Source organism: Aspergillus glaucus (genome assembly GCF_001890805.1).
Source record: "Aspergillus glaucus CBS 516.65 unplaced genomic scaffold ASPGLscaffold_2, whole genome shotgun sequence".
NCBI lineage: Eukaryota > Fungi > Ascomycota > Eurotiomycetes > Eurotiales > Aspergillaceae > Aspergillus > Aspergillus glaucus.
The window spans coordinates 1,121,220-1,135,908 of NW_019170454.1; the positions used below are offsets into that span (position 1 = coordinate 1,121,220).

At 48.1% G+C, this 14,689-nt stretch overlaps 4 protein-coding genes across 4 annotated transcripts; 3 read left to right on the top strand and 1 right to left on the bottom strand.

The window, feature by feature from the left end:
• Positions 1-360: 360 nt before the first annotated feature.
• Positions 361-1,596, top strand: ASPGLDRAFT_141384 (uncharacterized protein). The gene is made up of 2 exons (XM_022541735.1): positions 361-949; positions 1,011-1,596. The coding sequence occupies exons 1-2, from the start codon at positions 658-660 to the stop codon at positions 1,505-1,507; spliced, it is 789 nt and encodes a 262-aa protein (XP_022405345.1). The 5' UTR covers positions 361-657; the 3' UTR covers positions 1,508-1,596.
• A 127-nt stretch (positions 1,597-1,723) lies between these two features.
• Positions 1,724-3,065, top strand: ASPGLDRAFT_163249 (uncharacterized protein; the record flags this gene model as incomplete). The annotated part of the gene is made up of 4 exons (XM_022542537.1): positions 1,724-1,824; positions 1,925-2,150; positions 2,203-2,313; positions 2,391-3,065. Exons 2-4 carry the CDS (start codon positions 2,112-2,114, stop codon positions 3,063-3,065), a joined length of 825 nt encoding a protein of 274 aa, XP_022405346.1. The 5' UTR covers positions 1,724-1,824; positions 1,925-2,111.
• A 3,541-nt stretch (positions 3,066-6,606) lies between these two features.
• ASPGLDRAFT_63507 (putative MFS transporter) lies at positions 6,607-8,647 on the bottom strand (the record flags this gene model as incomplete). The annotated part of the gene is made up of 7 exons (XM_022548667.1): positions 6,607-6,821; positions 6,873-7,001; positions 7,069-7,505; positions 7,565-7,671; positions 7,722-7,895; positions 7,949-8,166; positions 8,218-8,647. The coding sequence occupies 7 exons, from the start codon at positions 8,645-8,647 to the stop codon at positions 6,607-6,609; spliced, it is 1,710 nt and encodes a 569-aa protein (XP_022405347.1).
• Positions 8,648-9,495: 848 nt separating this feature from the next.
• On the top strand, positions 9,496-10,782 carry ASPGLDRAFT_117660 (TauD/TfdA dioxygenase family protein; the record flags this gene model as incomplete). Its single annotated transcript, XM_022539893.1, has 4 exons — positions 9,496-9,733; positions 9,796-10,128; positions 10,189-10,563; positions 10,625-10,782. 4 exons carry the CDS (start codon positions 9,496-9,498, stop codon positions 10,780-10,782), a joined length of 1,104 nt encoding a protein of 367 aa, XP_022405348.1.
• Between the last annotated feature and the right edge of the window lie 3,907 nt (positions 10,783-14,689).

Below are 14,689 nucleotides of genomic sequence, written 5' to 3' on the forward strand. Positions count from 1 at the left end.
ACAAATAGCTCGTTCATAACCTCGTTAAGGAACGGCTGGGCGCGATTTGAGAAATGTAAAACTAATGGCTTACGGAATACAGGTCTCTGGATAGCGACGCCATACATACCCAGTAAGACCCCGCCCAAAGAATATTCGACTGCAATCTGACCTACTTCAGGATATATAGTGAACTCTCGAATTTCTGAAAGCACCCCAGTGATATGGAGACCAATCTTGCCTTATAATGCACAACATAGGACTATTCGATAGACGGCACGACATCTTCCGCGCAAATGAGTTGAGACAGCCGAAAGGATGCTCTACACGGATTCCTCTGTGCGTGATGAACGGCGTAGCGGCCCCCCCCAAATTTCCCGCGGTTGTAGGCAGATATATGAAATTGTTCTTCAGGATCTGTTGCGACGGAGCTATTTCCCCTTTCGCTGTCTGCATTGTACTGCCACCGGACGATCGCATCTGTTCGTGGTACACATTACACAAGTTCGTATACGAGGGATCGGCACCATCTTGGCTTTCCTCCGCGAGGCTGAGAAATGCCGCCGGCCTCAGAAGAAGTGCTGTTTTGTTCTCCTGTTACATATCTCTCCTTTCTTCTTCAGTCATATCTATCGTGGAATATCGTGATATTGGCTTCCAAGGTCTAGCAACCTCGTGATGATGCGTTGCCTAATCCTGTTAGGAATATTCCTACAATTCGCATGCCAAATCGCCTTGGCAGCAACAACAAAAGAAGACCGGCAATGCTGGTTTTTCAATGATCGACTAGCACCAGACGACGTGCCCTGCAGCGACGAATACTACACTCACTGCTGCGGCAAAGGCGAAGTTTGTCTATCGAACGGGTTATGCATGAACACCGGCCATCAACCATACGTGCTGGCAAGACGAAGCTGCACAGATAAAGACTGGCAAATGGGCAGTTCCTGCACAAAGGAGTGCCATTATAGTACGCAGTCAACCACGCCTTGGATACTCATCACGCTGACTTTCTGCCTCAACGAATATAGATAACCCAAGCGGTGGCAGCACAATATCCCTCGCCACCGAAGATGGCGAGAACAACTATTTTACCTACTGCTGCGGCCAGCCGGTGGTCGCCGAGAATGGAACCATAGGTTGTGATGGAGATCGCACCCCCTTTACTCTGGACAGCGGCGAGATGCTGTATGGCTACGCAGCGTTGGAGAACACCACTACGACCGCTCCCAAGTCATCAAACAAGAAAGAAGTCGCCATCGGTGTCGGGGTTGGGGTTCCGCTGGGTGTTATTGCCGCGTCGGCTATTGCTTGGGCTATATGGGAGAGATTACAGAGGAAGAAGGCGCTGGGTGCGGGTACTGGGTCTGCGATGGCGGCTGGAGATGCTGCGGCTCCGGTGTATCAGCCGGTCATGAAGCCTGATTCTTATATGCCTGCGGTTCAGAATGTGCCGGTGTCGGTACCGGTGGAGTTGGAGCAGCTTTCGCGGCCTATTCCGGAGTTGCAGGGGTCGCATAGGATGTAAATGCTTTCGTTATAGATTTTGTTATTATCGTTATATACGCTGTTTTACTATAATTAATATAAATGGATGGCACGAAATGAAACCCGCACAGATGCAGGGATAGTAATGACAAACTGAAGTCATGTAACGCAAAGACTTCCACTCGGAGCCGCGCCCCCCTTTTTTTTTAAGTCATCTTGTGTTATCATCCTTGAAATCGTCAACAATGATTACGAGGCGTTATTCGCGACCACCATGTTCCAAAAAGGTGGTGTACGTGGAAGAGCCGTTAAACAAGCTTGAGTCCAACATCGAGCAGCAGAGTGTTTCACCCGAAGGTAAGCCTGCGCAGAATGGCAGCGTCCTGGTAGATGGAGCTAGAAAGATTTTGATATTGGCATAGCATGTTATTATTTTGTATCTGACAATATTACACAGATCTCTCTACAATTCTGGAACAACTTCGATCTTATACGGCGGAAAATGCCAGTGTCGATCTGAGCCCTCTCAGCACAAACGTGCCACTATGGCTTCGATGGCCCATCAAGGAGTGCAAAGCATCTCGCCTTGCGGTGTCTCTGTAACGTGAGATTATGCTCAGATTCAGTGCGCGATACATTTACGGATGCTGTTCTTCCCAAAAAGAGCATTACAATTGATGAAGGTATGAACAGAACACCAAGTAATATGCAAGTTTGAATACTCATTCGATGTAGAGCAATTACCCTAAGGATGAATCCCTCGTGGCGAGACTTCTCACCCACATCATGCTCAGAATTGACAACCCCGATGTTGATATGGATCTGGTTGGCGATATCCTGAATGCTGTAGGTTTACGTTCTTGGGCACAATTATTCTGATTTGTCTTGTGTTCTATCTAATCATCATTCATCATCCCTTTTAGAAAATATCACATTATGCGAGAGAGATTGCCGACGCGCCTACTCGGTCTCTGCCAGCAACGCGCATGGACACTTGTAACGAAAGCCTCATACTATTGAGCACCATAACAGCCTCCCATAACCAGCAAGCTTTATCTGTCTTTGCATGTCTGCCAGCCATACTACAAATGTTTAACGTTATAGAGATACCTTCACCACCCTTGCGTTTCCCGGTATTGGCCCTCGTAAGCACCCTGGTTTTCCTTGTACATCCGGATACATCCAAGACTCTATTTCCGCATTCCGCCAACCAAGGCATCGTGGATCGACTGGTACATGTACTCGACCTCGCAGTTCAATCCTATACCAACGACGAGCTAGACTATCACGGACCGCCACTTATCAGACTTCTCAAAGTTGCGCAGATCGTACCCCTACATGCTAGAGCACATCTGCAAAACCTCCTTCTACCAACAGACCAAGATCGCGAAGACATACTTGGTACAGGTGACTCGTTATCAGTGAGTGAGCTGAGGCTTTCCGTATCGATAGCGGCAGATCGGTTAAGGGTGCTGATTCCTGCTCTGTTGTTTGAGTTGTCCGATAATGACCCACAATTGCTCATGCAAAATGTTGGATATGGGTATGTGTCTGGTTTCTTGCAGGTTCTCGGTGTGCCGCTCACGTCGAGCGCATAAAACACGAGCGTTCGTGATGATGTTAATCCCGTGACGGGGCAATGAAAGAGTGCGGAAAATGCTGAAGACATTCCTTAGATGACAGATGAGGAGAAGGAGCGTGAGGCAGAAGGATGTTTGTTCTTTTTTAGAGGCGGGTATTAGCTAGTGAATTATATTGCGTAAGCTATCGGGGACAGGTTGGAAGCGAATGGTGTTATTAGAGCTGAGAATCCGGTGAGGGAAGCATTGAGGGAAGGGAGATTAGAGGACGTTGATGGTTGAGATTCGCGAGTATGGATGTGGCCGGAAACAGGGGACACTAGATCTAGACCAAGCTAAACGAATATAGATAAAGGGGTAATGGAGGACTTAGGAGTATAGAGAACAAATAGAAAGTTCTGTGGCGAACTAGTGGTTCCTCTAAATTTAAGCTTAACGCAATCTAACTACATGAAATCAACAAAGAAGAAAAGTCTCGCATATGTCGTTCATAAAACGCTGAAACAACCAAGTCTATCATACCAGGTCACAAGGATGACCCATCTATCCCCCCTTCACTCTCAGAAAGTAACCCGAGCTTCCCGCCGAAGCTATATCTTCCATTCCCCTCGCCTTCAGTATATGTGCGTAATCCAACTGTCAGACACGCCATGCGATCGCCGCGGCGCGATGGTTGGTGCCAATCCCGGATCTCAGGCGAGATTGCGCATCGGATGGATCCGAATCCTGAACGGAGATGATCTTTCAAGTTAGCTGGGAAGAAGAAAAAAAGAAGTAGCGAGCAAGCTTCAATTACAGTAAATATCAAGGATTAACCAAGAGACTTTCGTATTGCTTAATTGTCTCCCGAATCTCTCTGAGTTGAAGGGACGATAAATGATATATCTCGGGGTGTCGATTAGCTCGCACTAGAACACCGAGTCTTTGTTCAAGCGTGGCATTCTCTTTGCCCAACTCTCGGAGAATCCGTGCGGAAGGTGCTTCATCGCTTTTATTTGTAGGCATAGTGAGAAGAGTTGAGCAATCCGTGGTATAGACTGGTCCGGTAGTGTAGCGGATTGGATATGGAGATGAACAATGAAATGTATAATGGTTCGAAAAGGAAGGAATGAACGAGCAGAGAAGAAGGTACATTATATAAACATATCATGGGGCAACAATGGATTCATGATAACTGACATTCGGGAACTTGCATTCGTCGCCATCTCAATTCCAGAAGGACTCAAAATAATCGATTGAATTAGTTTAAGTGTCAGATTCCATGCCCATTGTTCCAAGATTTTGTGCAAAAGTAATATTCCAGACGGACAATGAGTCCCGACGGCCTTCCGAATATTCAAGTTTGTTTGCCCGGTTCATGTAGGATACATGATGATTGGCTCCGATTCCATACCGAACATGTTTGCTTTTGCTAACGTTGGGCACCAGATGCGGAAGACCGGAAGTTGCTGCAACACAAAAGTCCTTGTCAGAGTGCAAAGGGTATCTAGTGGTCTGAGTTCACTCATAGTAGTTTCAGATAGATATCGTGAGAAACCCTAAACATGCAAAAGTTGCCGGGATCTAATATACTTACCGGTAACTGGTCCGAAGTTGACGCCGAGCCGAGTGAGGCAGTGATAAGATATTAGGTATGCCGTTGGAGGCTGACTGTGGAATGGACTACATTTTAATGTGTGACAAGGACGCAGGGCCCGAGATTTCGGTAACCAAGGTAGTCCCAGGAATGAAAATTAATACTCATTTTGCTCGGGGCCGAGATCAAGGCTACACTGACCATTTCCCCTATTAAAATGAAATTTGGTTTCATTCGATGATCGCGGAGGAGACGACGAATACAAACAGGATATTCACTTGTAGGCATGCTGAGTTATGCTCGAGAACATCCGCCATCACCCCTTAACCCATCATACCTCGAGTTGTCCGGCAGATATATATTCTTGCTCAGTGAATTGAGAAGCTGCTCATCAATCCCATGCCTAGATATATATCAGAAATGAAGATCGGGTGTAGGAAGCAAGCCGCACTTACACGTTCAATTGATTCATACTTCGCAAGGTGCTCGTACATGATGATGGCTCGCATTACCTCGTCAGAGTCCTTACGCGAAAAGGGCTTTTTAGTGTCTGGATGCATAGTAGCACGCCTGAGGACATGGAGCTTTTCTTGATTTGAGACATTCTGCTTACCACTGAATTGGAGAATGCGGTCACTGAGGGTTTCGGGCATGATGAAAGGATATTAGTGAGTGTGATTCCGAGTTAGTGGTGGGAGCTGAAAGCACGTCGGCCCTGTCGGGAGGAGAAGGAATAGAAGGTCGATGGTGAAATTTATAGACGTTCGGTGGAGCAAATCACGGCCTCATAATATCACTTCTACTAAATATTGGAATTTGAGTATCTGCTTGTGTCTCTCTAAGAGGGTCTGTGATAGGCTACGTACCTGGCCTCAGTGACAGATCCGTGCACCATGTATTTATTTCTAATAGAGCGGTTACTCAGAGCGTTATGAGAGCCAATGGGTCTGGGTAGTATGCTGAACGCTCAAATTGTTTGCCTTGTTGATGTAAGATGGATGACAGCTGAAACAGTAAAATGTTTCTTATATAACTTCACGCCCAATTAAATATACAGGCAGCGATAATCAACAGGATATTAGCCACTACCCACAAGATAGCAGACAGTTACCGTGAAAGATCATGTATTGGGTCGGAATTCCGGACCTAGTATAGTGAGAAATTCTGAATATGCAGAAGATGCTGGGATCAAGAAAGCTATACATAAATATGACAAGGACAGAATATAAGAAGCAGCGCCGTAGGACTCTGGCTACTGTGAATTGTCAGAAACAAAAGAGATGGTCTGAATGTTTTCACGAAAGTAACATGCTTTCACTTCTGGCTCAAAATGGTGATTTTACTAGATGCTTGGGGCAAGTTGGGGGCACGCTTAACTGTCAGGCTGATTTAACGGGCAAGGTACCGGTCATTTTGATGCCTAAAGCTGTCTGCATGAATGCTGGGCGTACCCCTATAATACGTACGACTCGCGCCGGATGATCATGTTTCACTATCCGCCATTCCTGTAAATAATCGAATAACTACTACCGACAAGCCCCAAGCCGAAAAGAGCCAAAATTGAGTGTATATACCCTTGGAAAGATTCATCGATCTCAATCGAGCCCCCGATACCATACATTTCGGTCATGGTACTTCCTCGAAATCAAACCAGCCCGAATCAGCTCCGACCCTATCATTTGTACATCGGCTGTTGACCATCCGTTTGAGATGGAGGTCAACGCACAAGACAGGCAGAACCTATCATGGTAGTCAGCAGTCCTGGTATCAACAAGGGCGTATCCGAGAGGTATATGGCCTCCATTCGGGGGCAGTATGGGACATCGCGCGCAACGCCAGAAACTTGGCGAGAGGCTAAAACTACATAATACGGCAGCAATGTTGAGCTCAAGTCACCGCGTAAGCAAATGGAAGATTGACTTGCTAAGCGAGGGAGGCTGTCATCAAAATAAATCTCAAAATGGCAGATGGAGAAATGTATTCCTAATGCGCAAATCTAAAGTCCAACCGTTTATTCCCCTCATCCTTGGTCGTAGCCAAATAATTCATCTTCTCGTCCTTTGACATAGCGTTCCACTTCCTATCGCGACTGGCATTACGCCAGACATAGTATACCTTGGTCAACAGGTAAATGAAAATATTCATAACCGCCAAGCCAACAAGAACGCGATTTCCTCTCTTATAGCGAGGTGAATCATCTATTCCCAGTTAGATCAGGGTAAAGTGATAAGACGGAATGAAGTCCTTACCTGCTCGATAGATATTCGAAGAAATGATACCCGATGCTTGCACGCACATGTTATACATAGCGGCAGATACAGTCCGCGAACGAACGGTATTCGAGTTTCTTGAATTCCACGCAACCTGGATCGGATGTGCTGTTGTAATCGATTTTTTAGTTCCCAATTTCGTGAATCCAAAAGGCTGTGTTAGATCAGAACTTACCGTAAGGAAGCGACAAAAACAATGTCATGATAACCCATGCCACCCATCTATTGATGGAATTAATATCAACCGCATACAAGTATACGACAAACGGCAAAGCCCAGATTTGAGGAAACATGGCGGTCAAGGTTAGCTCGCCGAATATTTCAGACACACACGTCAATGCCAGCATGGTGAAGATTTGCGCAACTTGACTAGGAATGGTGAGAAGATTAGTGACAAACGTGCCAAAACCCATGCCCTTCAACGTTAGTGTCAGATATTGCGAGGGTGTCTGGTTGGGGATTTGGAATGTGAGGCCCAGGGCATATAATGGCCACAGGTCAAAGTCGCATAAACTCTTACACAGGAGCTTAGGTGTTATTGGCTCGCGGTTGTGCATTGTTCCTTTGCTTGGGTCGTCGCGAATGACACGGTTGATCATTATCGTTTCTTCGCTGGTAGGTGTTAGATTATTGTATAGGGAAGATAGGATAGGGTATAAAAGAAGACTCACCGTGGACTAAACCAGCCCTTCTTGCCTCGGCCCCAACTGGCAGTTTGGCAGGGTCCAGGGGGCATGAGGATAAATGCGGAAAGACCGATTATCAACGTTATGAGGCCCTTTGACCTTCTGTTAGTCCTAGCCGAGAATATTAGGCCGTGTTATTTACCTCGATGAGGAATAGCCACCGCCAGCCTGACTGACCATTGACACCACGTAGATGCAACAGCCCAAAGGCTAGAAAGCTCGATAGGATGTCGGCCAGATGTAAAGCTGTCCAAAAGAAGCCAAGCCGAATGGAAAGCTCATGAGACTTGTAAAAGTATGATAGATACAGGATCACCTGTAGTGGCAAGTTAGCAAGGCGAATGTGTGAGGGTGGATTGCGACACTTACGTCGGGTATGAATCCTCCCTGGATAATCGCGAGAAGAGACCGACAAGCAAGATAAGATGACCTCCCCTTGAGACCATATTGGGCCATACTAACGACTGACCAAAGAGTCATCTGCATAGGAATCCATCTGTCCGGTCCAATCCACTTGCTGACGAGTTGCGAGGGCAGTTCAGCACAAAGGAACGAGAGCTTAAAGACAGTATTTCCCAAGTTATAATCTGGAAAGAGTCAGCAGTTGATCATAACGAAGGCTGATGATGCTGTCTAACCATTCGTAGTGAGACCCAAGTCCTCGAGAAAATTATCGGTCAATGCTTGTTGAAGATTTGAGCGATCCAACTCTAAAGCCATGAACATAATACAGGTAAACAGCATGATCCGAAAATCAATCTTGCGGACTAATTTGTGTTCCTCTCCCCAGGTCCATCTTGCAGATGGATCGAACCGGTGCAAGTTCTCCCAGTCATCCCTTGGCAGGTACTCCTTCGCAATGTCCGGATTGTCGTAAACCGATGGCTGAGTTGCAATGGCGTCGGGGTCATACTTCTTGCCTTTCTGGAACCAGAATCTGCGCCCGCTTCCTTGCTCTCCCAGAGCTGGGATATCTCGGTCGGTGGATTGGTCTGTCTCATTCGATAGAGATGTAACTGTTTGGGTGGCCGTCTTCTTAGATGCGCTTGGTAGGTAGACCGTAGGCATCCTTGGAAGGTCGGACAGACAAGATCTTGTTCCTGGAGACTATGTACAAATGAGCCATATTGGACAATGGCATACAGCTATATACTCGTGAGTTTATTGCATTCAGAACTGAGACACCTCGCTGAAGGTAATCTAGCCCATGCTAGCCTCTTGCACGTTCTTGGCAAGCTCTTGCATCATTTGGAAGACTCTGAAGTAATACATGGCCTGCCGAGTATTAGAAATCGATTCATACATGTGGTTGGGATACGCGATACCAGGCTGAAGCACGGTGGTACATATACATCCACCCCGCAGGCAAGATCCAAATTAGTAGTATTCGATTAATCTGATTGGACAGAGATAACAATTAAATTCGGGGGAGGGGCTGGGGGGAGAGCTAATCTCGAGCTAGATTGGCGGGCACAAGCGACCATGCAATTAGGGCAGCTTAAATTTTTACTTTGCCCTGGACCCTTGAACCCAATTTCACAATTTAACTAAACCATGGTGACATACTTCAAAAACATTTATTAGGAGCCTTTCAGTCATGTAAGAGATGCCAAGGGTTGCGTAACTGGAGTAGCAAATGATATGATCGGCTATCGGGCAGCAGCATGCAATGGCGAGATATTGCACAATCCCCAGTCAGGGTTGCAACTTCACATATCCTACTTCAGACGGCTATCGAGTGTGTATTGCGAGATACAGATTCTTGGGATGAGGGGTCCGGAAGTACGGCACAGTTCACATGCCAACTTTATGCACAGGCAGCTCATATAAATAGAGGCTGTCAGATCTCCATATACTGCTCAATAGATCTAGTAAACCAAAGATTGACGCAGCCCCAGATACAGAGTACATTCCCAATGGCACCCTCTATTGCCGACAGCACTGCAACCCCGGTGGTTCCAATCGCGAAAGATACTGCCCCAGCAGTGAAGTCTCCTCTCGAAAATGAACCTTTGAAGCTAAGCGGCTCCCTCGACTCATTCGACTCGTTCGACGTTACCACCGTCATTGGCAGGGAATTTCCAACAGCCAACTTGAAAGAGTGGCTGAATGCCCCTAATTCCGATGAGTTACTCCGGGACCTTGCCATCACCAGTAATTAAATAAACTCAGTATCACATCAATAAAAAACACAACTAATAAGTCACTCACTCTAGTTTCCCAACGCGGCGTCGTCTTCTTCCGCAAACAAGATGAACTAGACGACGACTTGCAGAAGGAACTCATCCAGCGCCTGGGCATTCTCGCCGGTAAACCCAGTACATCCGGTCTTCACGTGCACCCAATCCACAACTCGAACCGTGAACATGCTGCCAAAGACGACGAGATCAGCGTCATCACCTCCAAGGATAATGAGAAACTGTATAGGGACCGTTATAGTAAAATAACGCAGAGTGGCAGGAAGCAATGGCACAGCGATATCACCTTTGAGCCCATTCCTAGCGATTATACCGTTTTGCGTCTGACACAGCTGCCCAAGACTGGTGGTGGTAAGTCAAGTCACCCCGAGCATCGCGAGTGAAAGGTATAAAACTGATCAACTGGGTCAGATACACTCTGGGCCTCTGGATACGAGGTATATGATCGCATTTCGAAGCCATACCAAAAGTTCTTGGATAGTTTGACGGCAACATATGCCCAACCCGAGTTCAACCAGGTTGCCAAGGAAAACGACTTTGAAATCTTCACCGGCCCTCGGGGTGCGCCAGAGAATGTAGGGGAGGTGTTGAAGGCCATTCATCCTGTTATCCGTACTAACCCCGTAACGGGGTGGAAGAGTGTGTTTGCTGTGGGACATCATGTTGCCAAAATCAATGATCTTTCTGAGGAGGAAAGCAATCATTTGCTAAGGTGGTTTGTGACTTTGATCGTTGAGAATCATGATTTGCAGGCTCGTCTGAGGTGGCAGAATCCGAATGATTTGGGTAAGTAGTACCTTTCGCTTCCTTATGTTGAAGATGGGGCTGACGCGATGCCGTTGTATAGCTATCTGGGATAACCGCAGCGTCTACCATGCGGCGACTTTCGACTACGATCATCTTGGTCCGAGAACGGGCCATCGTGTAGTTGGTCTAGGGGAGAAGCCATATTTTAATCCGAAGAGCACAAGTCGACGGGAGGCATTGGAGCAACAGGAAGCATAGGCACAGTATGGATGGATGGATGGATGGATGGACGGATGATATCATTTACCCTGACCCCTCGCCGAAGCGATATGCAGGCTACCACAACTATATATGTCCTTGTACCTCTAGTTACATTGTCCTACTACATCCCGACGAATTTAATGCCTCGTCATGGCCTGTGGTGGCCTATGTGCCTGGTGTGCTGTTCTGCGGCCCTCTTGGCGCGCGGCTTTGGAACCTTTGTGATGTTTCTGCAAAATCCAGGACAGCACTAATTGTGCTTGCCTGGGCAGAGCCATTGAGCCTACCTTCCTTACCTTCTTGTCCTCGTCCTCCTAGCATGCGCGAGGTATCATTAAATGCCTCCCCAACCTTCTTTCGTAATTCCTGACGCAGCTCCTTCAACCTGGGGCAGTCCACAAGAACATAGACCACTGTTTCTTTCGCGCCGCACTCACATTCCTCATCTTCTCGTAGCCGATGTAGCTTCCCATGTGTTGTGAGCCATGAGTGCCCAGTGCGCAGCTGAGTGAGCAGATAGGCCCGGTTCCGTGGCAGTGAGCCGTACATCCGTCGGGTATGTATTGAAGGCAATGCGGAGTCGATTTGGCGGAGGTGGCCCCCTTACATGCTTTCCATTCCTGTTCCCATTGCTTAAGGATTTGGTTTCTGATGGATCTTTTCTCGCATGAAAGCGGGCGACGGAATGGGTGCGTTCCTTCTGGGCCAACCGCGTCTTTGGCCAGCTGATCTGCTGCATCATTCCCCGAATTGTCGCAGTGGCCCGGGACCCATTGGAGGCCAAGGGAGGTTCCTCGTGTTTTTAGTTCCTGGGCTGCCTGCAGGATGGCATGGATAATTCTCTGTCCAGATTTAGTGCCCGGATTCCTGATTGCTTGCATCGCCGACGTGCTATCACAGAGAATTGTGGCTGGAGTCCGCTCTGTTCCCAGGGGTTCCTCGTGCTGGCGGGTCACTTTGCATGCAAGACTAATCGCATAAAATATTCCGATGAGCTCTGCCATGTGCACTGTCCAGTAATCCATGGGTCTGATACTGATCTGCCGAGATTCTATAACCTTCTGATTCTGGTCCAGGCTCACTGCCGCTGCACCAAGATTATCTTTCTGGCCTGATGCGTCCGAATATACAACCACCCCTGGGGCTGTGCGTAGGGCGCTAGCTTTTTCTATTGCTATTTCTCGATCTGAGTCGATTTGAATATCCGCAAAGGCAGACGCGTGCCACGGTGCGAGCGGTTTTGGATCAATGACCTCTAGTGGGTTCAATCGCTTCAGGTTCATCGTTTTCATTGTTTCAGCCAGTGGAAACCGAGGATCTGGATTCCTGTGCATGCTCCGGGTCCGGCCCCGTGCAATCACGTCATGGATGGGATGGTCTTCGGGTAACGTGCTCAGGCGGGCAATCACCATCTGAGCGCGTTGTTTGAGTCGAAGGTGCGTGGGCAGTGTATGTGATTCAATCTCCAGCGTGGGTGTTGCCACTGTCCTGAAGGCTGAAAGGACTCGGATCAGGGCAGTGCGCTGAACCGTTTGAAGGAGTCTTAAATGTGTCTTATCTTTGAGCGGGTTGTGCCAGACTATTGATGCGTAATCCATAATGGGAGTCACACAAGCTTGGTAGAGTTGTCGCAACTGCTTGGGCTGGAGATGTCACAAATTCCCCAATGCAATATTTATTTTTGTTGCTCTCTTGACTGCCTGTTGCACATGCTCCTTCCACTGCATCTCTTGGTCAAATACCACTCCAAGGAGTTTTGCCGTCTTGGAAGGTAGGATGGTTTTACCATTCATGGGGACTTGGCCCTTGTCATGCTCACTTTTCTTTCTTGTTAGATGGATCAGCTCTGTCTTCTCAGCTGCAAGGCAAGAGCCTGTCCGTCGGGCCCATGCCTCAATCCAGGGGATATCCTCTTGCTGGAGTTTCCGGAGGTTCTCCTCTGCTGATGGGCCTGCACGCCAGCGAAAGTAATCATCAATGTACGCGGATGCCCCGCCGTCATAGTCAACTGGTTGTTCGACCAGGTCCGAGTTAAAGAAGGCAAACAAGATCGGTGAGAGAGGGGACCCCTGGGCGAGCCCTGCATTTTCCAGTGGGGCAGTTTCCGTTTCAAAATCGTCAAATGTGATGTTGGCCTGCCGGTTGTCCATGAAGCTGCGGATCCATCGCCTTGCTAGTGTTGGGATGCCTTTGGCCTGTAGCCGGGCATCAAAGCTGATCTTGTTGACCCCGTTGAAAGCACCCTTGAGGTCAAATGAAATCAGTGTGACCACCTTGGACCGGAGCCATGCACGGTCAATGGCGTTCGCCAGTACCAGCAGGGCCTGTTCTGTGTTGCATCCGGGTCTGCCCCCAAACTGGGTTTTTGGGAGCAGTCCATGCTTCTCCGCCCAGAATGATAATCGCTTGGCCAGAACAGCTTCCAGCAATTTCCCTAGTGTGTTGAGAAGCGAAATGGGGCGGTAAGCACCGGGTACTGAATAGTCCGGTTTGCCGGGTTTTCGCAGTACCACGATCCTTGCTCACTTCCACTGATTTGGGTAGTGCCCTAGCTCAACTGATTTGACAAATATATGTGATGATCTTGGCAAGGTATGGCCACAGATGCTTCCATATCAGGGTTGGGATTCCGTCTTCTCCAGGCGCAGTTGTTCCTTTCGCGGCTTGGACTGATCGGTATATCTCCAGCTCAGTAATCGGTTCCCACGGGATTTCCTCCTGTGTTGATGCTGGCCCATTTTGGGCATCTGCCATCTTCAGGAAGAATGATTCCATAAACACTCTTGCTTTATCTTTGTTGTCAGCAAGCTCTTCGGATGCTACTTTCCACAGGTGACCTTCCCCAGCCTTGTCTAGGAATTCCTTCCAGTGTGCGGACTTTGTCTTTTCAATAGTTCTGGTCCAGTCCCGGCGCTTTTGGTGCATATCCGCAAACAGCGTCAAAGATATAGAATGGTGCGGTCCTGTTTTTGCACAGCTGTCTTGCCATCTGTGACGCGCCCGGTTGACTTCAGTCTGTTGGGATTTGAGTTCTGGGGTGAACCATCGCTTGGAGTATGGTGATGGCTTTTGCTTTGGGATGTGGTCATCAAGGGCGGTGGTTGTTGTTTGAATCAGTCTTCCAACAGCGTCGTCTAGATCCGCCTCAGAGAGAATTGCAGGTTCAGGGTCCATGTTTCCTAGTACCTGTTGATCGATAGTGTTCCAGTTCGCTCGGTCGTATGCTCGCTTTGGTTTAGTTTCAGCATTGTGTGTGGGTTGTAGGTTCCATTCCGAGTAAGTTCCACAGTGATCTGATCCATAGTGGTCGTGATGAAGCCGGCATCTGATAAGCAAGGTGGAGCAGTCTGTAACAGTGAGGTTGATTGTAGATGTTTTTCCCGGTTGGTTGAGTGACCAGAATGTCGGTATGCCACGTTGTAGACACCATTGTAGTTGATTGTGGTGGAAGAAATTGATGAATTCTTCAGCCTGATCAGCAAATACATGGTGGACTGGTCTGCTGCTCCATGCGGGGTGGTGTCTGTTGAAATCACCAGCCATAATGATTCATGTTGGTTTGTCCGCTCTGCTGGTGTTTCAGAGGATGGTGCTCTGACTCACGTCCAGAGCCGCAAGGGGCGGGCTTTGTGCCCGGTTTTGAAATAGCTGCACTGGTGGGATATATATGGAGAAAAGAAGGAACTGAAGTTCAGGTGTCCAGATTTTGACTGCTGCCACATCTGGGTGGTCACAGTGGATCTGGCAGTGCGATGAGGTCGATATTTTCTTGTTCACGTAGAGCAGGCTTCGGTATCGTCCCGATTCCTCGGGGGGTGTTGGTTGATAACGCCGCCATGCGGTGTGGCTGACATGGGTGCGATATGCGCTGATGGGTGGTTCTTGGATGAGGGCCTCCATTCCT

What these genes read in the sequence shown, in the direction of transcription:
- ASPGLDRAFT_141384 (XM_022541735.1), top strand. Translation starts at nt 658, where the DNA reads ATGATGCGTTGCCTAATCCTGTTAGGAATATTCCTACAATTCGCATGC. An exon ending in CACAAAGGAGTGCCATTATA is followed by an intron (nt 950 to 1,010) that starts GTACGCAGTCAA and finishes CAACGAATATAG; the next exon opens with ATAACCCAAGCGGTGGCAGC.